Raw genomic sequence first — 21,137 nt, 5'->3', positions numbered from 1 at the left:
CTTTTTTTTTTTAATGCCCACTTGCTTTGAAAGGCCTTTCAAACCTAACTATACGTGTATATATTTTTAGTCCATACTTAGCTGGACTATTTATATGTTTACTTTCAGGCTTGAAGCAAAGGGCATTTTATCAGCGCCGACAAATCCCCGTTTGAGTTTTGCATTCCTTAGATGTGAATGGGTTCTGTTGAAAGTCTGTATTTAGGTGGATTTCTAGGGCTGTTTCTTTGAACTAAGTTTATTAAGGACTTTGTGGCTTGGCCTCATTTCTGTGTTAGTCTTAGTGAATTAAAGATGGTTTCCTCGGGTAGATTTCATTTAGTGAACGTAATCTCTTGTGAGAGATCTGCTGAGAAGTTTAGCCAAGAATTCCGTCTGCATCCAGAAAAGCGCCACGAGGATTCAGCAGGATTTGGGCAACGAAACTGCTGGGATAGGAAGAGGAAATCAGGTGCTCCCCTCCCGGTTTCCCCTGAAGCACGGATAACCCTCACTTGTTGTCTGCAGAACTACAAGTTTCCTCTTTTACCTGTCAAAAAATGACAAGTTACCTCTAAAACAGGGAAAATGGCCTGTGGGGAGGAAAGTTTGGGAGGTTCAGCTAAGCCAAACAAGACTAAACACCTCCCTCTTCCCCTCTGCTTAAGCTTTCAAAGACTGGAGCCCACGCCGCCCGGCCTGCTGTCGCAGGGAGCAATCGAGTCGCTCGGCTTTCTGCTCTCGTTGCAGCCGAGCTGTTCACGAGGCAGCCCCTGATTTTTGCAGGAGTTACAGGCGTGTTGTGCATCCCTGCGGCTTGCCGGTGACATGGGAATTCGCCGAAGTCCCTGAAAAAATAGACACGTTCCATCTAAATGTCTGATCATGCATTAAACATCCCTTTCTTCCTTTTATGCCGTAGGGATGTTGGGCTTTTTGATCTCCTTGACCATAACACAGGCTGCTATGGTATTCCATGACCTATAATAATTGAGTAAATGTTTGTTTTGTGTGGTTTGGAAGCAGTTTGTAAAGCAGACGCTGGAAGGTATACAGAGCGCTTGGAGTGAGCAGTACGGCTACTGCTGCAATAGCCACCTCACGTGCTGTTAAAGCTTGCTCTTGGAAATAAAAACCCGGTTATCTTTCCATCAAATTCAGAATAAATTGTCTTTACCGGGGTTAAAGTGGAATAGTAAGAGAAAAAGCATCTCTCTCCTTCAGGAAAAATAAAGCATGGACATTAATCTGGTTCTTATTAAATGCCTTTGTTTTCATGAATCAAAGGTAAGGTAATGAATCATGTCAGCTTATTAATAAGTAAGCATTTGGACTGATGGCTTTTGAGTCTAGTAAAGAATAACAAATGAGATTTTTAATTTTCTGGAGGAATAAAGAATGTTTGTTTCCCATAATCCAGCGTGTTCTGTTCTTGAAACGTTTGCTCTACTCGTGTTTTTGCCAAGTTTTGCTCTTTAGCTTTACTCATTTCGGAAGCTTTGCGAGAGTGAAGCTCCCGCTTTGCAGCAGTTGTTGGCAGTGGGGCTGACTGGACGTGTGTGAACTTGCTTTGGGGGTGCAGTTTAATTGTTATTTAGACTCTAAATCCTACACATAAGCCTAGTCTTTTCCCCCAAYACTGGGTTTTCTGCAGACAGTTTTGTGCTCGGTGAGGCTCCAGTTTGCGTTGTGGTTCTTGCCCGTGTGCTGCAGCAAAGCCCCAAATCCTGATCTGGTTTAGATGAAGAATCTAAAGCTCACTGACTTGGCAGAGAGCTGATGGATGCAAAAAAAAGGCTAATTTTCCTAAAGGTGGGTGTAAGATTGATTAGCTTTACTGCCCAGTTCCATAGGGGCTAGGCTGGATGCAAGAGATGTGAAGGGGAAGCAGTTGGAGGGATGGGCAGCCACTGCCTTTGGTGTTAGTTTGTAATTAATGGGCTTAATGTGCAGAACTGCATCTGGGTTCTCTGTGGGCCTGCTTATGTTAGGATTGGTATTAATTCTTCGGTTAGATTTATTTCAGGAGTCACAAATTGGTGTTTCTTAGGACTATTGTGTATTTCCATTCAGTACTGTAAATTTACTGTAAAATTTACTTTTCAAAAAAAAAAAAAATGTGTGACATTAAAATAGCTTTTTCCAGAGGCTTGTCAAATTGTAAGGAAATAAAAACTCCATGGAGGTACATGTAGCTGGTTGTAGTTTATTTAAAAAAAAAATGCTGATAAGGCCTCTTATCCCTGGCCCCTAAAGAAACAAAACTCTCATAAGACAGGAATGTTTTTCCTAGATTTAAAGGCAGGAAGCCGGGTTAGGGGTATATGGTCAGTTCTCACAGCAAAGGGTTGTTTCCAGTGAAGCATCCTGCCACAGATCTGAGCAYTTGCAAATATTCCCTCCCCTTCCCAAGTTGCTTCTAAATACTGAGGTCACCAATTTGAACCATAGTAGTCAAATTGGAGATTAACCTGGAGTATTTGGAAGGAATGGAGGAAGATGGAGATGGGTGATAAAATGGCAGATCAAATTGTCCCAATGTGTTCGCATATGGAAAAGAAATGATCCCAGATCCCCATGTGCAAATTGGGAGCAAAGCTGCTCAACAGGAAAGAGTTTGTTAGAAGCTATTTGATAAAGAATCTAAATCATAATTAGTAAATCATCATGTTGCAGTATAAACACATCCCTGCCATATCTTAAATGCTTGGAATGGCATATATTCCAAAAAATAAGTGTTACATAGAAAACAAGGCTGATGGGAGAGAAAGAGGGAGAAGCAGGGAATGCTAATGGCTTGAAAAAGGTATTAGGAGAGGCAGAAAGAGCGTTCCCATTAGTGATGACTGTTACACCCGGCACCAGAGGTTGTATCCTGCGTGTCTAAGCTGCTTATCTGCTCATAATGTAAACAAGGGAACGTACGTGTTCTTTCCCCATACCCTTTCCGTGAGGATTAATGCCTGACACAGGATGTTGGACTGGGTGGACTTTTTTATCTCATTGGTTGGGTGTTCTGTTGACTTTGTGATGCTCGCGGTGTTTACCCGGCTGCTTTTCTGGTTGAGTGATAAGCTCGGCCCTTGTGGGGTGTTTGATTATTCCAATATTTCAGTATTCACCCTTCCATACGGGCAAGGAAGCACTTGCATCCCCTGGCTCCAGCTCCAGGGAAGAGGTGATGCCTACAGCCCATTTTTAGCTCCTCGTTACAACCTTTCTATCGGATGTTGCCGCCGCCTCCTGTATCTTGCTCCAGCCTTCTGTGAGAACTCTCCATGCTCTGCTCGGGGCAGAAGGAGATGGTTTGGGCTAAATAACACGTTTTTATTAATGCAGCTCCTCTTGAGGGTAGTGGATTAGGGAGCAGTCACTAGCTGCCTTGCAGCATGTGCCTTTCTTTGGTTTGTATCGTATATTGATGCTTAGTTGTGACTGTGGGAGGAAAAGCACAGCAGCACTGAACGCTTAGGAGTTCCCCTAAAAAGTGGGGTTAATAACTGCATCAGTGCCCTTTCTTAAGGGCAGCTGGAGAGCATATCATCTGGCTAATGGAAAAATACCATTCAGACTGCTGTATATTGGGTTTTAGCAGCTGTGGTTTAATGCCAGCGTATAGGTAGGTTTGGTTATAGTTCATGTGTAACCTAGAAGTATTTTTCACACATCGTGCTGCCTGCTGGGGTTGCTTAGACYGATTCTTCTTTCCATGATGCTCCCGAGAAATCATGCAAAGGTAGTGCTGGGGCAATCTGTCCATCAGAGAGCCGTCCTCCTTGTCCCAATGAGGTGAAGCTGCTTTTACCTTAAGGAAAGAACTGCTTGCTATTCTTAAAAGTCACACTTACTTCTTGACTACCAGCAGAATGGAGTGCTGTTGTCTAACAGAAATACCTGTTGGTTTTTTTTTTTTTTTTTTTTTTCCCTGTTGAACTCTTGACCACACTTCTATTCTGAAGTGATTCTTGTCCTATAATCCTTACCTCTTTAAATATTGATAGGAGGAGGAGTGGCACTGAAATATTTATGTAGGATCATCTTTTTCCGAATCTGGGTTTATGAAATATATAACCCCTCTGGGGCTATAGGAGCCTCAGGAGGAGATGACTCTTTCTTTCTGTTGCTGCTAGTTATCTGAGAGCAGATCAGGGTTCTCTTTGTCGTGTCTGTGTTTGAATATTGAGGAAAATGTGAGGATGATGCAGTTTGTCTGAAGTTTAGTGTTAGTTTTGTGACTAAGCTGATTTCTAAGTTATCTGTTAATTCTACTTTTATTTTAAATCACATGGTAGTAATTTGAGGAATGATCACCAAGTTAGGCTTGAAATTGATGCTTTTGCACTTTCTTGTGTCTCTCGTAAATGGTCCTGGTGTTTCTGGTAGGTGTTTGGATAGATGTTTTTATAGGGCATCTTAAATGTGCTGTGTGGCACATTTCTTTATGGACTCGTTGCTTGTTGTTTGAGCAACCAGTGACTCTGGCTATTCAATGCAGTATTGAAATCTGTTTACTCATGTAATGTATTCTAAAGCTTAATAGGCCTCTGTTGACTTGAAACCTAGTGRTCTTAAATAACTTCCCAGCTCCAAAGCCTGTTCTCAAGTTTTCTTGCCAGCCATTTTAGTTTTATAATTTCGTTTTCATGTAATTGAAAATTCTTTTGTGCTGTGTGAAAGATGCGCAGAGCAGAAACTATGAATCTGATGAGTGCTGTCAAATGCACAAAGTAAAAGCATTTGGAAAAAAAAATCCCTCTAATCTGCTTAACGTGAAAGGTCACCTTGAACTGGAATGCATCTTTCTGGTGTTCGCTTGTCTTCCCTGGGCCTTGCCTGAGTAAAGAGCACAGATCAGGATCTCTGTCCTGAAACTGCATGCTCCTAGCCTGGATATTTATTTATATATATAAACATATAKATATGCATGTGTATTTTTAGGGGATTTTCTTATCCACACAGTTTGTAGATTCATGCAGCAACTGTACCAGGTCAGTGCAGTGAAACTGTTAACCATCGGAGAGAACCTACTGACTGCTAAACTGGGAATTTCCTGTGCGTTTTAGATCAAGCCTGTGTGGTTTAATCTAAGCTCTGCAAGCTGTTAGGGCATGAGATTGTTTCTGTATTAAAATTCTATGATTATTTTTACCTCATTGGAAAGGTAGCTCATTCCTTAGGCTTAGTTGCTGTTTGCTGGTTTGTTTTCCATTTTTTATGTGTCTGTGTCAGTATGGATTTTTCTTTTATCTGTCCTTTTTAGCAGTTCTCATGTTCTGAATCTTGGACCATAATATTACCTGTTTAAATACTGTGCATTTCCAGGAACTGGTCTTGAGGTGAGGAGAGCAGGTTGTGTTTGGAAATCGTCTCTCCTAAAGAAAAATCATCAACTGACTTCAGCCAAATTTCTCACTTTAGAGATTGCTTTCCATGCAGGAGTAACTAATGACCCAGCTAACATAGTTTTGTCTTCTTTCCTTTCCAGGTCATGATTTTCATTTTCTCGTGTCATTTTTTTGAAGAGAGGAAATGATTGTAGTGGAACTTGTTACAAGTCAGTCACTGATACGGAGCCTTTGTAGTTCAGAAACGTTCATAGAAGAACAAATATAACCCTTTTTCTGTTTTTGTTCTGGAGCCTGTGCTATTAAAAGGGAAATAAAAATGACGACTTCGTCTATCAGGCGGCAGATGAAGAACATTGTGAACAACTATTCCGAAGCCGAAATAAAAGTTCGGGAAGCGACCTCTAATGACCCTTGGGGTCCCTCCAGTTCGTTAATGACTGAAATAGCAGATCTGACTTACAATGTTGTGGCCTTTTCTGAAATTATGAGCATGATCTGGAAGCGGCTGAACGACCACGGCAAGAACTGGCGGCACGTGTACAAGGCCCTTACCCTGTTAGATTACCTGATCAAAACAGGTTCCGAGAGAGTGGCTCAGCAGTGCAAAGAGAATATTTTTGCTATCCAGACATTGAAAGATTTTCAGTACATCGATCGAGATGGTAAGGACCAGGGCATCAACGTAAGGGAGAAATCCAAGCAGTTAGTGTCTCTGCTGAAGGATGACGAGCGACTCAAGACAGAGAGGGCTCAAGCCCTGAAGACCAAAGAACGGATGGCTCAGGTGGCCACTGGAGTGGGGAGCAATCAGATCACGTTTGGCCGCGGTTCCAGCCAGCCAAACTTATCCACAAGCTACTCGGAGCAAGAATATGGAAAGTCTGGAGGCTCCCCAGCCTCTTACCATGGCTGTAAGTACAAACTRAATACACATAAAGGGGATTTTTCTTCCTTCCAGAGACACTGTGTTCTAATTTGCTGTTAGAAGCGAGAGCAAATGGTGCCTTCTCGGGAGGTTAACGTGCAGACTATGAGGGGCACTTTGCAGTGGCTGAATCCCTGGAGATCTGCCCCGTCCTTTCAAATGGCTGTACTTAAATATTCACTTKGGAGATGATGCATGTGTTGATGTGAATCCGTTTTAAAAGCAGCTCTTTATTGTCCATTCCAGAAGGTAGCAATGTCACACTATTGCCATGAGTACAATCCCACAGCTGATGGGATTGGTCTTCAGTAGGGAGGTTCTTAATGGAGTTTTATTTCTTTAATTTTGAAAGGAGTTTTAGAAAATTTGTTGTGTTCATTTGTTTTCCCTAGYATATAATTTCAAAAGAAGTTGAAAAATAAACTATTCCCTTGATTATTTTTTAGATGGTTTCTTTTTGTTGCTGCTGTTTTATTTTAGGAAGACATTGGCATTTAACTTTACTGCTTGCTCAGCAGTTCTCTAACTAGTAACACTCTGTCAGTGTTTAGTTTGAAAAGATATTCACGCTATCAGCTCTGGTATGCAAATATCAGTCTTAARTAYSAWATWTSRTAYTTAATTAAAAAATAAAAAAAAGAAAAATACCATGATGTGGGAAGAAGACATTTTATATACCACTGCTTGGGGAAACTCCCTGTCGTGTTAGGAAGAGGCCTGGTTTGGCACCAAATCTTCCTTAAAATAAGTAATGATCTGATGAAAGCTGCTTTGGCTGAAATGTCAGTGGTTGTGGTCTAGTTTTGAAGGAAAATCTTTTCTTTAAATGAAGGCTTATAGTGTTTGGAGAACTTTAACGGATCMCGTGTGCTGAACTGATGCAGCATCAGTTTGGAGAAACCTGAATTTGTCCTGCCCGGTATCCCAAAGCAATCTCAAATTGTGCCTTCAGCAATAGTGYCACGGGGCATGTTGCTAAATCGTTGTTTGTTGGACATTACAAGAATTTTGGTGKCATGCTAGATGTCAGGAATGAGATTTTGGCCACTCTGTCAATACAGAGTGTGCGTGTTCTCATTTGCTGCATGACTTGGCTGCACAGCTCAGTTTGCAGGATTATTTTTCAGGTTTTTATCTTTGCTACCCGTCCCCAAAAGCAAACACCCGAAAGGCTCTAGAAACCCAAGACTGTTGTTGTTGTTGTTCATTGCTTACAGTCTTTTCTGTACTTAATTCTATCAGCAAAAATATAGATGGTAGTTAATTTTTACAGTATGTTTCTTCTGAAGTTTTAATGTGTGTTCTTTATTCAGATGGTTTATTCAATATAGCAAAGCGAACTAGCATCTTACAAAACAGCAGCATTAAGCAAAATTGGAAATAATTGGAAAGCTTTGGAGAAAGCTTTGCCCTTTATTTTGAGAAAGAAACTTGCATCAAAATCCAGTAACTTAATTTCCTACATAAAGGCAGAGTTATTCTTGTGCCTTTTAAATTGAATGGAAAACACATTTTTCATGATTTAAACTGAAAGTGATTATATCTGTCATTTTTTTWAATTCTATCATGATACCCTTTTTTGTTCTGAAAATACAGGTTCAGTAAACTATGTAAAGGGAATTAAGGAAAGAATTAACATAAATAAAGCTGGGAAGGTGAAAGAGCCTTTATACCAACAGAGCTAAGTGATGTTTCAGCTCACAATGTTTTGGTATTAGCAGGTAGTTTTTAGTTTCATGACCTGCTAGACACAGTGGGTCTGGATTCCAGYTTTTAAGAACTTTTAGCTGGAAAATGTTGAATTAGCAACACTGGATCGCATTGCTTTGGGAATCGCTGTTGCTTATATCTGTGTCCCAAATTGTTCTTTCTTTAGTAATAATAATAATAATATTGCTAGTTTTACATATATGAGGAAAATCTCGGATGGAGAAGGATCCTCTGGGTAATTTGCCACAGTCTCTCACTGCTACAGACAAAATATACTGTATGATCCTGTCCTTACGTAAAACACCTTCTAAAGACTGGTTGATAAGACATTTTTCCCTTCGCTTTGGAGATATTTTCATCTTACCTCTACCAATCCATTAGAAACCAAGTAAAAATGAAATGGTGACACGATGGGAGCTTATAATGTTTTAATGTCCTTTCCACCAAAACTTTATCTTAATGGCAGTGTTGGCCCCAAGGTTTTCTATACTGTGAAGCTTACGTAATTCTAGAGGGGCTAAGTTATGGCRTGTGAATATTGCTGACTGTTGATGTTGATATTTGTTAAAATACAGTATGGTTTTTGCTGTCATAGACTTGTATTTTATAAATGAGAGCTTTGTAAAGCTAAAACCAAAGGAACCTTCCCTCCTAAGCTCAGTTTTGTCACCAGTCTGTGATTATACTRGGGTAGTTGGCTGTCATCTAGTCTTGAGGTAGATGGTACTGTGACATTGGAGCCATCAGCAGGACAGAAGCCCCTTCTCCACGGGTGGAGGGTGCTCCGAGAGGCCGAGTGCTGCTTGGGCGCCTTGTGCCTGCAGAAGTTCATCCAGTAAGAACCAAATTTACCAAAACCTTGATTTTTAAAGAGTTTTTGGCTTGTTAGGTCTAGCAGAGGCCCTACCTGTGCTATTTGAGGTAGTGCCTGTGTCCTGTCCTCTGGCCATCTGCTGCCCTGTGCCTGGCTCGYGTTGAGCAGCGCTCGCAGAGCGAGACTGGCGGGTGCTTTAATGTCCTCATTTCATTTATACAAACGTGGCAGCGCGTGGGACAGCGCAGCGTGCTCAGTGTGACCTAATTTCTGAGGAGCACTTTGCCTGGAGGTTGGCCACTTGGCTGAGAAATCGGATTCATTGCACATACGGCCTGGTTGATAAAAGATTGCTGAAAGGTGGAGGGAAAAGGGCTTTTCTGGCTCTGGCGAAATGCTGAGTCTGTCAGACTTGCATCCTAAAGATTTTGGGAGTGATTCTTTTTATTGATCTGCTCTTTAACCTGAAATGATGAGTTTTAATATTCCCAATGATTGGTCACATTAACTTGATTCATTATTTAAAAGCAGTTTTGCGATGTGTCAGCAAGTTTGCATTCAGTCATCTATTTCACTCTTCGCAGTGGGGCAAAGGACTTAAATTAATAGCTTGAGTTTGACRTTATAGGAAATTCAGAGTTCTCCTATTTTTATTATTTTCTTATATTGTGTTCTGCAGTTTTACAGATTGCACTGCATCTCTGGTGCTCCTGCTGCGTTAGGAAATATGTGGCCTATGATCCAGGAATGAATCTTGACCAACTCTGATAATTTCTGTAATTTGTCACAAGAGGTTAATAGGTTCCTATATTCTCTGTCAGGTGTCACTTCTCTGGCGACTTGATTTAACCCTCCTCGTACTGCAGTTTTTGTGGTGCACAAAGTGAATGCTGCTGATGTGACCAGGCTTTTCTAGATGTCCCAAGTCATCTAAGCATGTTTGTAAAAATGAGTGTAGGGACAATTTGAGACAAAAAAACACTGTTTAACTAAAGCCTTAAGGATCTGTTTAGGGTTAAGCAAATTTCATGACATTCAGCTTGTCGCATTCACGAGTGCAATTGCTTCCATCCTTAAAGGATCCCTTTAATTCCCAGCGTAAAAGCAGACTAATATCCCTAAAAGCAATTTGCACTTTCGTAATTTGAAAGATACTTTTTGAACGTATCCCATCTTTATTAGGTTTTCGTTTGAAGACCAGTGGCTGGAATCTCTTCTTGTTTCCAGGTGCATTATTATCAGTTTCCTATCCTGAGGTTATTTTAATTCTCCAAGTCAGCCTTATTTTTGTCCATTTTCTTGCAGAAGAATGAAATGGCTCTACTTTTCTCAATGAATGTGACCAAAAACTGAATTCAGAAGATTGCTRCCTGCTGCAAGTGGCAAAGCGGAGYCTCATTTTCCRTGACACTCGGTAGCACTGCTTGGTGTGGTGATGTGGAGCGGCACTAAAAAACTGAGCTCCTGCTTTTGAATGAAAAGACCAAGGCAGATTTCCCGCTAGCATTCACTTTTCCTTAATTTTTAATGCAAACAGTGACTCTGCTTTTTAGCTGAGAATTGTGTATATACTTTGTCATTAACTTAATCAAACCTTTGGGCATCTCCAGAGGGTTTTTAACRTAGCCAAAATATAGTAAATTGTCTGTAAATACGTATAAAAGACGTCAGAGCCTCTAACAGAGACAGATGGCAGAGCCGAATCCTGCTTTAGTGATTAACTGAGGTTCGAAATGATTTCCTAGCGCTCCGATGAGAGTCTTGCAGAGCAAACAGGCCGGGCACATTTATTTTGCTAAAAGCCCGTGCCCACACAGTCGCTTTTCAGCCCCGTGGAGGAGCCCGGACCTCCAAATTCTCCAAGCAGCAACAAAGCAGGGCCTACCGGGTCAGAATTGATCTATTGAGCCCCATCTTACATAAACATCTGAGTTAACTGTCATGTGCTGGCGGATAAGAGATTCTTTGTGTGGCAACGATACTGTTACTAAGGCAATAACCTCTCGGCTGGATCCTCGCGACCAAAATGTTAATACAAAACGTGGCCGATGCAGAGGGACGGCTCTAASAGCGAGGGCATTTGGGAGGGAAGTTGCTGGGTAAAAAAAACTGTCGGCATTCAACCAAGAACGCCGCTCTGAATTTCCTCTAATTCTTTGGGGAAAAATGGACTGGCTGCCATTTAACAGAGGTGGTTTTATAACCGCTTCTTAATATTTAATGCAAAGTAGCGACGTTTTTACTGGTGTTTTTTGAACGCGGGACGCACTGAGGCATCTCAAATGGGCAGTTTCTTTGCTGTTGTCGCAGAGCGAGTTCTGCAGCGCTGCTTAGAGTTAATAAAACCAAGGAGGATGAATTGCTGAAAAGCCTAAAAGTGAAAAGAAATAAACTGTACATGTGAGACCCCCTTATTATCCGGGCTCGGCTTGTGGAGCTGCTGAATGCCGGGCTCTGTTGGGAGCAGTGAGGTAATGATGCTCCGTGCCAAAGGCGCCCGCCGCTCCCGCRGAGCTTCGGGATGCTCCGAGCGGGATGCGGCCCCTCGCGCTTCCAGTGCTTAGTGCAGAAGCGCTGCCTGCTGCTGAACGCTGCAGGTGAGGAGCACTGGGAGCAAGCAGCCCTTTGCGTGGAAACGGGAGGAATAACAGAGAAAATAACTTAAAAATGACAGTGTGGGTTCATTAGGCGCTCTACCATCAGCTTCTTTGCTATGTACAAATATATTGAAAGAGATGACCAATTCTTGTGTAAACATTAAGGGAATCACATCCCTGCCTGTCTGTAGTCGCAGCTGAAGAAGCAGAAGACCTAAAGGCTCCTCCTTGCTCCTGGTTCAGTTGCCGTTTGCTCTTGGGTGAGCAGCTTGTGTCCCATCCATGTGCTTATCAAGCCCTGCTTTGAAGCCACTTAAAATTCTCACCTCTCTAATGCCTGCTGGAAGGCTGCTGCTTTGAGCTTATTCCCATCAACTTGTATATCTAATTTATTCATGGTCAATTTAAATCATTGGTTCTTGTCTCTTTATCTTAAATAGCTTTTCTCACTCCACAGCACTCTCRGACATAATCTGCCCACTCTTTTTCTAGAAACAGTAAAAATCTGAAGCATTCTGTGTTCTCAGGAGGGAAGCAGGGTCACACCCGGGCCCGTTGGGAATCATCTCTCTCGAACTGGCACGGCCACATTGCATTTGGTGTCTTAGAAGAGTGGRACTAATGGCTTTGTAGCAGGGCTAATGTTAACGATGGTTATATCAGGTTAGTGACTGATGTTATTGYATGTTTTAGTAATATACAGAATCCTTTACATCTGTCGCCTCCGGTTGATGCCCCCCCAGTCTGTAGAAGATGCCGTTACTGAAGAAATCATTTCACTTTGTCATCATCCTATTTTTACTGTTCTCCTTCTCAGTCAACTGTTTTTAAAAGTCTAGTTTTTCCCTCCAGTTTGACAATTTTCTTAGCATTATTTTTCATTTTTTCATAATCTCCATTTTGCTTGTGTTTAAAAAGTGAACAAATGTGGCCTTTATCCTAATTGGCGTCATAAAATGCTTTATAAGATTATTTCTACTGCTTTGACAAAAAGATAAGAGCCAGGTATCAGATTTCCTCTGTCATAGTCTATTTTTGGTAACCTCTTGCTGGGTTTTATTCCATTTTCCTTTTAATTCTGTATTTTTGTCTTTAAAGTGTTTGCAAAGTCTGAATATTCTTAAGGCTGGACTTTCCCCTGCTGTCAGGCATCCTGTTCTCTGATGTCCCTTTTATTCCTACTTCTGGTCTGTAAAGGTACCAATAGATTGGAGAGCCCATCAGTGATTTGTGAGGCAAAAAGTATTAGTTAAGCAGATAAATTYAGAGGCTTCTTATGAAAAAAAGGGAATTTTAAAAGTAATTGTATTGAGGTCGCAGTAACATCTTTATAAATGTGAAGGAAGGAGCTGACCTGGTTGGCTTGAAAGCAGCCGGACCAGCACAGCATGAAAGAATCTAGTTTCTGATGATGGATTAATTTGGCCCTTCAAAAATGGGATGGGATGGGGGTGACGTTGAGCGCAGGGTGGAAAGGAGAGGATGAGGAGGCTCCTTGCTGCCTCCCCTCTTGCTGCTGGGTGGGTGAGGAGTTCACACAGTTTACAGGGACATTTTGGCTACAAATTCAAGTTAGACATAGAAGCGGGAAGTAGTTGGAGGGTTAAAGTAGTGCCTGAAAATGTGTTTTTAAAATTACTGTTTTGGCAATCTAATTTTTATATACCCAGCTGGACTATTTAAAGGGAAGTTGATTTCTTTTGAGTTTGATATCCTGGCTGTAAAATATGCAATGATAATACATATTTTGCAGAATTGTAATTTCCTTCCCAACCATTAAATAGAAATTCCTTTGCAAAAGAGGTAAAGTGCCAGTGTAGACAATGTGGTTGCTCTAGAATTATCTGAGAGAGCAGAGGAATCGTTTAATTGCTGCGCAGTGGTAAACACGGGAGTTCTCCCATTGGGATAGAAGTTTCTGCTTCTGCTGCAGCAGTGAAGACACGAACACAAGATGACTTGTGTATTGAAAAATAGTATGTTTGATCTGTCAACTGTAATTCTTGCTCTGAGGGGAGACTGGGAAGCAGATTATCAGATAGTTCTTAGCTAACAAGTCTTCATGCAAGAATAAAGACAACCAAAAGCCAAACAACCCTCCCTCCCAAATAGRTTTTTGTATGGGAAATGATACTGTATTTTGTAAATTTGGAATATGAATAGCTGGTTTGTTTGTCTGTGAGCACTCTTAGCAATTGAATGGGAGCGATAAAGAACTGTTCTTAAGACTGTTATTTTACCAAAAAGTGGGTGGTTTCCAATTTTACCATGGCATTGGCTGACTCCCAGCAAATGCAATCATCGACATTGGTACATGTAAAACACTTCAACAAATATATCTTGAATGATTAATCCTACAGTGACTGTGTCCCTAAAGCCCTGATTTGCTGACACAGGGTATCACTATAAGCTTGCTGATTTTTGTTGCTATTGTCACCATTTAAAAAGAAAAAGTCTTTTGTTTTCCAGGAGCACTTTTCATTTAAGGTAGTTGAGCTATCTTGCAGTTTTTACCTTTCAAGTTTTTCTCGTGCTTCTTGACCTCAGCAGGGAATTGAAGATGTTCATCTATTTGTATGGACTTTATTTCTAATAGCTCAGAGTTCTGCAGATGGTCCCCGAGCCCTGACACCCAGAGCGCCCGTCCTCGCGTTAGCCATCGACCACCTATGGGAACGGCTGCGTCTGGCCAGAGAGGTAACCAGCCCTGTTATAAAACACTATATAAAAAAGCCCTATTTGTTGTGTTTGTCTCCAACAGCTACATCCCCACGGGTCTCCTCGGAGCTGGAGCAAGCACGGCCTCAGACGAGCGGAGAGGAGGAGCTGCAGCTGCAGCTCGCGCTCGCCATGAGCAGGGAAGTCGCCGAGCAGGTCAGTGCCGGCCTCTAATGCCTCCATGCCTTCATAGTGGAGGCCACAACCCTCTTTTTGTGTTTTTAATGGCATCTTGGCTTTGCTGCAGGTGTAGTGGGGAGGAGAGTGGTCGTTTTGGAAAGCAATTTATCTTATTTTTAAATATCTTCTTAAAATTAACTGTGACCTCAGTGCGATTGAGGCTAGTGGAAGACAACAGTCATTTTGCAAGAAGACTTTGTTGTGTGGGAGGATGTTAATCATCGCATTGCTGAAGCTGGTTTCAGTTATGAAGAACTGAAAACATAACTAGTCCTGAAAGCCTTTATTAATGGGCCAGCATAAAATTAAAAAAAAAAAAAAAAAAAAAACAGTGAATTTTGATTAGAAGGGAATTTTGAGTTATCTGTTCATTTGGTTAGATTTTCTAGGACAGAAGGGTGATCTGACCCAACCGCTAGAATATTTAAGGGACCTGGTTTTAAACAACTTGGCTCCTAACCTATCACAGTGGTTACGGTAATATGTTAATTCTTAGGAGGTTCCTTCTGAATCTGGAATAAATGCTGTAATTCTGAGTAGAGTCTACTGCATATTAACATGTAACGAAGTTGATGAATCTCAACTATGTGTGAAAAGTGAAGTCCACCACTCTGGGTGTCTCTGCAGTATTTTAGAGGCTTCCTGTGAAAGATGTAGCTTCCAAATGTATGATGAACCATAATATCTCTGTGCTTGCAGAGAGACACTATAACCCAGTAAACTTTCTGATTATTTAGCAATAGAGTTTAAAAACAAAATCATAAATTATGTCAATGGAAATGGGGAAATGCCAGTTGGGGGGTTTGTCAACTTGTGAAAGACGTGATGAAAGCAAAAATACTTGAAATAGTTGGATCTATCACAAACATGGTAGTGTAGAGATGTTTAAAAGCCTGTAAAATATGCACGGAGTTGACTAAGTCATTCACTTTGTAGATGTAAGACTTGCATCGAGGGTGGAGGGAAGCTGTAAAAACTCAGGAAAACTAAAGTTGAAATTGCTACGTCCTTCAGTGGTGATGCGAATGATCGAAAGTGCGGTAATAATTTGAAGCTGGGATATTTCCTGTGTTTTAAAAAGGATGTTCCTGGCATTGTAACTTAATTTTTGGAAAAAATGCTTCACTTATAACTTTTCCCTTGGGAATAGGCTCGTGTGAGGATAAATTGCAGTCGCACAACTTGATGTTGCCTTAGCGATCACGCTATTACATTGATGTCAGGTTGTTCCAGACCCCAAACGTGGTTGAGTGAGGTGAGATTCCCGAGCAAACCACCTTCCACAGTTGCCTTGTGTGTAAGCTACAGCAGCTAGGCCTGGCAATCCCGCTGCACTCCGAGGGTGGCAGGGTGTGCTGCCCAGGCCGTGGCGGGCAGCTCCTGCCAGCGGGGCCGGCCACCTGGAGCAGCACAGTCTAGGCTCATGGTCTATATCAACAGTGTTGATTTCCTTTGCAGGAGGAGCGCCTCAGACGCGGAGATGATCTGAGATTACAGATGGCTCTGGAGGAGAGTCGCAGAGACACAATTAAAATTCCCAAAAAGAAGGAGGTAGTGCCTTCAACTAAGAAATTCCTGGTTACGCTGCCAAAAGCTTGAAATACAGTAACACAAAATAGCTTAATACTGAGCTCGTTTATGCTTTTGGGATTGCTTTGTTGTATAGCTTAAAGCTTCTTCCATGTGGGTTAACTTTCAAACTACTAGTCAATGCAGGTGTGTAAAAGGAAAAAAAAATGTTGCTTCTTCATCTCTTGGGCTTGTACTTCAGATGGGTAATGCTCTTGATTAAAGCTCAGACTGTTCCTACCCTCAGCATACAACTCTGTTGGACCTAATGGATGCCCTCCCCTCATCGGCACCGGCATCGCAGAAAACAGAACCTTGGGGACCTCCTGCTGCTGCTGCTGCAAACCAAACTGATCCCTGGGGAGGGTCCACGGTTGCAGCTACTGCCTCTGACCCATGGCAATCATTTGGTAAGAGCAAACCCTGCCACAGGGGATGCTTATATTTGGCTTTTTCTTTTTAGTATTGAGCTATTTCAAGTTTCTCAGTAACAGTGCAGAGCATCCCATCAGTATGTTAGTCCATTTTGGTTGTTTTCTGTACACGAGAAGTCACTTTCCCTTAACTCAGTTTCAAGCAGAAATGAAAGGAAATTATGTTCTCTTTTGAGCAGTTGATTTGTGTGTATTTTGAATCTTAAGAAGGAGGAGAAAATGGAAGCCTTTGGTTTCCCTTTTTGCTGCAGAAACAATTTGCCTCATCCTGGACGGAGGCTCATGGCTTGGCTGCAGGTTGGGTCCAATCTCATGGGCTGAGGTCGTTGTCAGGGCTTAATATAGTGCTCAGCCTGGGTGCTGTGATTCAGAAAGGCTGTAGCTTTGAATTGCAGCATCTTTAATRCTGCTCCTACTGACACAGACCGTGTATACATTTGGAAGCAAGTGGGTTGAATTGTTTAAATGGAATTTTCTTCTGGCCAAGGAGTTGCTCCTTTGCATAAGAAAGCGGATGGTTCCACACAGTAGGTGTTGAGGGTACTTTGGGAATGGACCTGGGTCTGGGTTTTGTTCGATTTGGGCCTGTGTTTGTGGCAGGGAGAGGAGAGGGGGAAAAGGGGGCTCCTTTGCAGACCAACAGCCTGGTCTGCCAGGTTTGCTTTAGGCTGGCGCTTCTGGGACCTCAGCTGCATAGTTCTTCAATCATCTGCATTAGCAAWAAGTGCTCTGCCTCCAGATTCCTGACAAGTATTTTGGAGTTTAGTGCTGAAACTCACTCTTTTTTGTTGTCCTTTTTTTCTCCTCTCTCCCTGATGGCATTAAATGCACTTGCTTAGCTGCTGAGCCAGCCACTGTTCATTGTTTAAGTGTAATCTGTATCTTTTCTGGTGATTAGCTGTCAAACATTAGGTCAGGAAAAGCCAGTTTCAGGCCTTTAAGACTGTTGGATGTAATTTTCCATGTTTAAAAACAACAACAACAAAAAACCTCCTTCAAATCTGGTGCCTGATCTATCATCCATTGACTAGTTTTTCCTTGAATCGGTTGCAGCTGTAGCATTTCCTCCGTGACTCCCAGCTTTATTAATGCCACTTATAACAACCCCTTGTTCCAGCTGGCCACTTACTTGGCTGCCAAGGACAGTCTTGAAGATGGGAGATTTATGAATTTGACTGCTAATAAAACTGTGAGCCACTAAATTGTGATTCTTAAATCCTGTATGTGCTYTGGCATTTCAGCATGGAAAATAAAAGCTCAGGGAAGGTAGCTTCCCAAATGCTCTAATTCTGTGTGCTGTCTAATGAAAGAAAGGGCTTTTTGAAAGCTTCCATTTATGAGCAGCGCTGTCATTAGCATTTGCGTGGCATCGATTGTAACTCGGCAGTAAGGGCGGATAAAGGGAATCCTAAGTGCTGGACTGGGAATAGCTGGGCTTATTTGGAGGATTTCAGCGTTTCCTGTCGCGAAGCTGCAGCGAGCCCGTGCCACCTGGGATGGAAGTGAAAGGACCAACATTGCAAATTGGAATTTGTGCCAGCAAGAATAGCCCTGAATTGATTTTCAGAAAGAATAGTGTGAGACCAGTGGTTTTAGTGTGTTATTTCTAAAAAATAAAATAAAAATAATAATAATAAAAAAAGTGCTTTAACCTGAAAGGGGTTAAAGGTGGTAGCTGCTTATTGCACGGGTAGTTCTGTCCTATTCCTGGATTATACAATTCTTCTCATTTAGTAACTAAGCCATGAGCGGTCTAGAAGTTGCATCGAGGAAAGGAAATGTGTGCATGTACTATCATCATCTTATAATTGTACAAAATATGTATTTAAAGTCTTAAGTTCCCATCCCTGCACTTTGCTGGCTGAGGGGGTGAAGGAGGGCTGGGAATGGGTGAGATGGAAGTGAGAGGAGGATGAAGATAGGGAGGCAAGTTTCTGTCTTCCCTTCCCGCTTCCCTTCCACCTGAGTGTGCCATGAGATAGAACGAAGCCCCGACCTTGTGCAGGACCCTGGAAACACGTTGACACACAAGTGATTTGGTGCTCTGGGTTGGTAGGAAAAGAATTACCAGGGTCTTGTAGGAAATATGTGCGTGTTGAGCATGCAGTTACTGGGATTAAAAATGTAGGAAAGAGTCAGCAGACAATTTAGATCTGTCAGGAAGAGTGCTTACAAATGAGGCTAAAAAGATAAAACTACCKCAGAGAAAGCTGATTGTGATATACATGTATAAAACAAAGTAACAGTATAAAGGAGAAGTCTAAAGTTATTATTTGTGAATCTCTCTATTCTTTTTCATATATAGTCCATCTTTTACACCAAGGTTCTTGTGGAATTCTTTCTCTTCAGTTCTATCATGGTGGTGATGTCTGTAGCAAAAGCAAGCTGTTTTTCCCTGTTGTTGGAGCTGCCAAATTTGAATTTCATATGGACGCTTATTTTTTTCAGCTGTCTCCTACAGAATTTAGCTGTGTTCGTTGTTCTGCATGTGTAACATGGAAAATACTGATTAAAAACTCTGCATCTAATGTTGAACTGCTTTACCTTTTGTTTATTATGCACCGGACAATAATGGTCCATAACAGATTAATCTCCTTGGCCAGCTTTGCAAAGTGAAGCTACAGTTACTTGTCTTCCCGCTGACTCTGTTTGCAGGTGCCAAACCAGCTGCTTCCGTTGATCCCTGGGCRGCACCAGCAGGATCCACAGCTCAGCCTCTGTCCAAAAACGTTGACCCCTGGGCTCCTGCTCAGTCGTCAACTACTGCAGCAAAACCTTCCGTGGATCCTTGGGGACCAGCACCTGCAAACAAACCTATCTCTACTTCTGGTGAGAGACTGTCACATTCCATATCCGTAATATCCGAGTAACGCAGGGTGAGATCGCAGTGATTTTTATGTTGGTTGTGTAGAAGCAGCTCTATGTGGATTAATTTGCACTGCTGGATTGTGAAGTACTGAAACAAAAGACTTCAGGTACCATTATTCTGAGTTAGAGCCCGAAATTCATTTTGCTGCCTTTTTCAAGCTTTTCCATTCTTTTATTTGTACRTACAGATGTGTGCTGTGCATTTGTGACAGTGCTGCTGCTGTCAGGCTTTTAAAAGGGTTTTATCTTTAATTAGATGAGAACTTCATTTCCAGAAATGAATGTTACTATGATTTTATCTTTCATCGTGATAAATACTCTGCAGATGGATGTCTCTGCAGATGTAGAGTGACAGGTCGAGCTCTTCCACACTTTAAGGAGTTTTTGGAGGTGCAAATTAAGATTTTTCTACTTTAGACCGAGGGTGTCAAATCTTCCCCTAAAACTTTGTGCTGCGAGATGCTACAGGTGGTGATGTAACTGTCTATTCATGCTCTGTAACTAATGCAACTTTCATGAACCTTACTAATACCTTATATCTTTGTGTTGGTACCGTGGCTATTCTAATTGCATTTTCTCTTGGTCATTCATCTCAGCACATAATAAACAAAGGACTCGCAAATTGAACGCTGCAGAAATGCTCTAATCCATTTTTCTCTGGGCAAAGGGCAGTAACTGGATCGTTACTGGAACGATTCCTCAACTGTGATGGTCTTTGTTCTGGGTAGAAAGTACAGTTATTGTACAGAATCTTTACTTATATTATTTGGGTCTTGTGGGTGGGTTTTTTTGTGAACTCTTTACGGAGTTAAGTCTGCATCTTCATTTGCTTGAAATGTGTTGGCAGCTAATGCTAAATTAAGAAAAACATTACAGCAAATACAGAAAAGCAAACTTCAGAGCTTTTCAGGAGTGCTATTACTCTTCATTTAGGTGTGGCTTTTCTCCCTCCCTTTTGAGGTAAGGGTGTGTTTGCATTATGGAAATGTTATGTTTTTGTTTGTTGCTAAGTACAACAGAACAGTCTTAGCTCAASCAGACCTAACCAGCTCTACATGGAGTAGATGACATTCCTGCAATCCTATGGCATTCCTACTTACTTTAACTTAAGGAACATAAGTGAAATCGTTTTTAGTTTATAGTCAYGTTGCATTTGTCTTTGCAAGTATATTCAGAAGTGATGTTTTACTTGAAGGCTGATTAGCACAYGTGGTGGAGTCTAGCCTGTAAAATTACTGCTGCTCTCTTCTCCCAAAGCAATGTATGCTGCCCTGTGCCTCCTGGATAACASCTAATAAAACCCCAGCCAGCTGAGGTGTGTTTTGTACTGTGCTTTAAGAGCACATCACTCTGAATTAGTCCGCTCACCCTGTAAGAAAAGACCCTTTTCTCACATTGTCCTTCTCCTTTGTCCTGGGTGAAAGTGGGAGCCCTCCAGCTGCTCCTCACAGCTGATCCGGCTCCCACCAAGTGGCTTCCCAGTGATGTGAACGGGTTAGAAATCCCTCTCAGTAGGGTCAGGTGTGTAAAGCAACTGAAGATCTATTAACGACAGAGCTCTCTTGTTGTTTTGAACAGGAAGTACATCTTTTGACCTCTTCAGTAATTTGAATGGTACAGTTAAAGATGATTTTTCTGAATTTGACACACTTCGAACTTCCAAAAAGCCAGGTATGAATCAAGTTCTTAGAAAATGGGAAGTTTGGCTGATGGCCTCAGCAACAGATGTATCTGTTCTTAAATTTCCCAAAAAAAAAAGAAAACCCACAAAACAAGAATGACCTTTCACAAAGGAAGAGATCAAAGCTGGTGAWAATGCAGCAGCGTAAGCTTGTTGTTAACATTTTGGCCTGTGCATGAACTCATGGGGAGCTGGCCTCTTTTGTGTTGTAAGCCATAGGCTTTCACTCTGTAACCTCTGTGCTGCATTGACCCAGAAATTTGCTTGACTTCTAAATTTATCTCATCTAGCATGTGTGTGCAGTATGGCTCATG

At 41.7% G+C, this 21,137-nt stretch overlaps 1 protein-coding gene across 3 annotated transcripts in view; it reads left to right on the top strand.

Moving 5' to 3' along the window:
* EPN2 (epsin 2) overlaps nucleotides 1–21,137 on the top strand; it is a 43,681-nt gene that overhangs the window by 15,693 nt on the left and 6,851 nt on the right. For 2 of the 3 annotated variants that reach the window (XM_026054213.1, XM_026054211.1), the window contains exons 2-7: nucleotides 5,465–6,238; nucleotides 14,135–14,247; nucleotides 15,730–15,822; nucleotides 16,088–16,250; nucleotides 18,930–19,103; nucleotides 20,721–20,813. In XM_026054213.1, the coding sequence (XP_025909998.1) occupies nucleotides 5,644–6,238; nucleotides 14,135–14,247; nucleotides 15,730–15,822; nucleotides 16,088–16,250; nucleotides 18,930–19,103; nucleotides 20,721–20,813 (1,231 nt within the window). In that variant the 5' untranslated portion in view covers nucleotides 5,465–5,643. The remainder of the gene's footprint in view (nucleotides 1–5,464; nucleotides 6,239–14,134; nucleotides 14,248–15,729; nucleotides 15,823–16,087; nucleotides 16,251–18,929; nucleotides 19,104–20,720; nucleotides 20,814–21,137) is intronic. The other variant, XM_026054212.1, reaches the window with a different exon arrangement.

The sequence above is a fragment of the Nothoprocta perdicaria genome, unplaced genomic scaffold (assembly GCF_003342845.1).
Source record: "Nothoprocta perdicaria isolate Ctin4 unplaced genomic scaffold, notPer1 scaffold_12, whole genome shotgun sequence".
Classification (NCBI taxonomy): Eukaryota; Metazoa; Chordata; class Aves; order Tinamiformes; family Tinamidae; genus Nothoprocta; species Nothoprocta perdicaria.
This window is presented reverse-complemented; position numbering and strand designations above follow the sequence as displayed.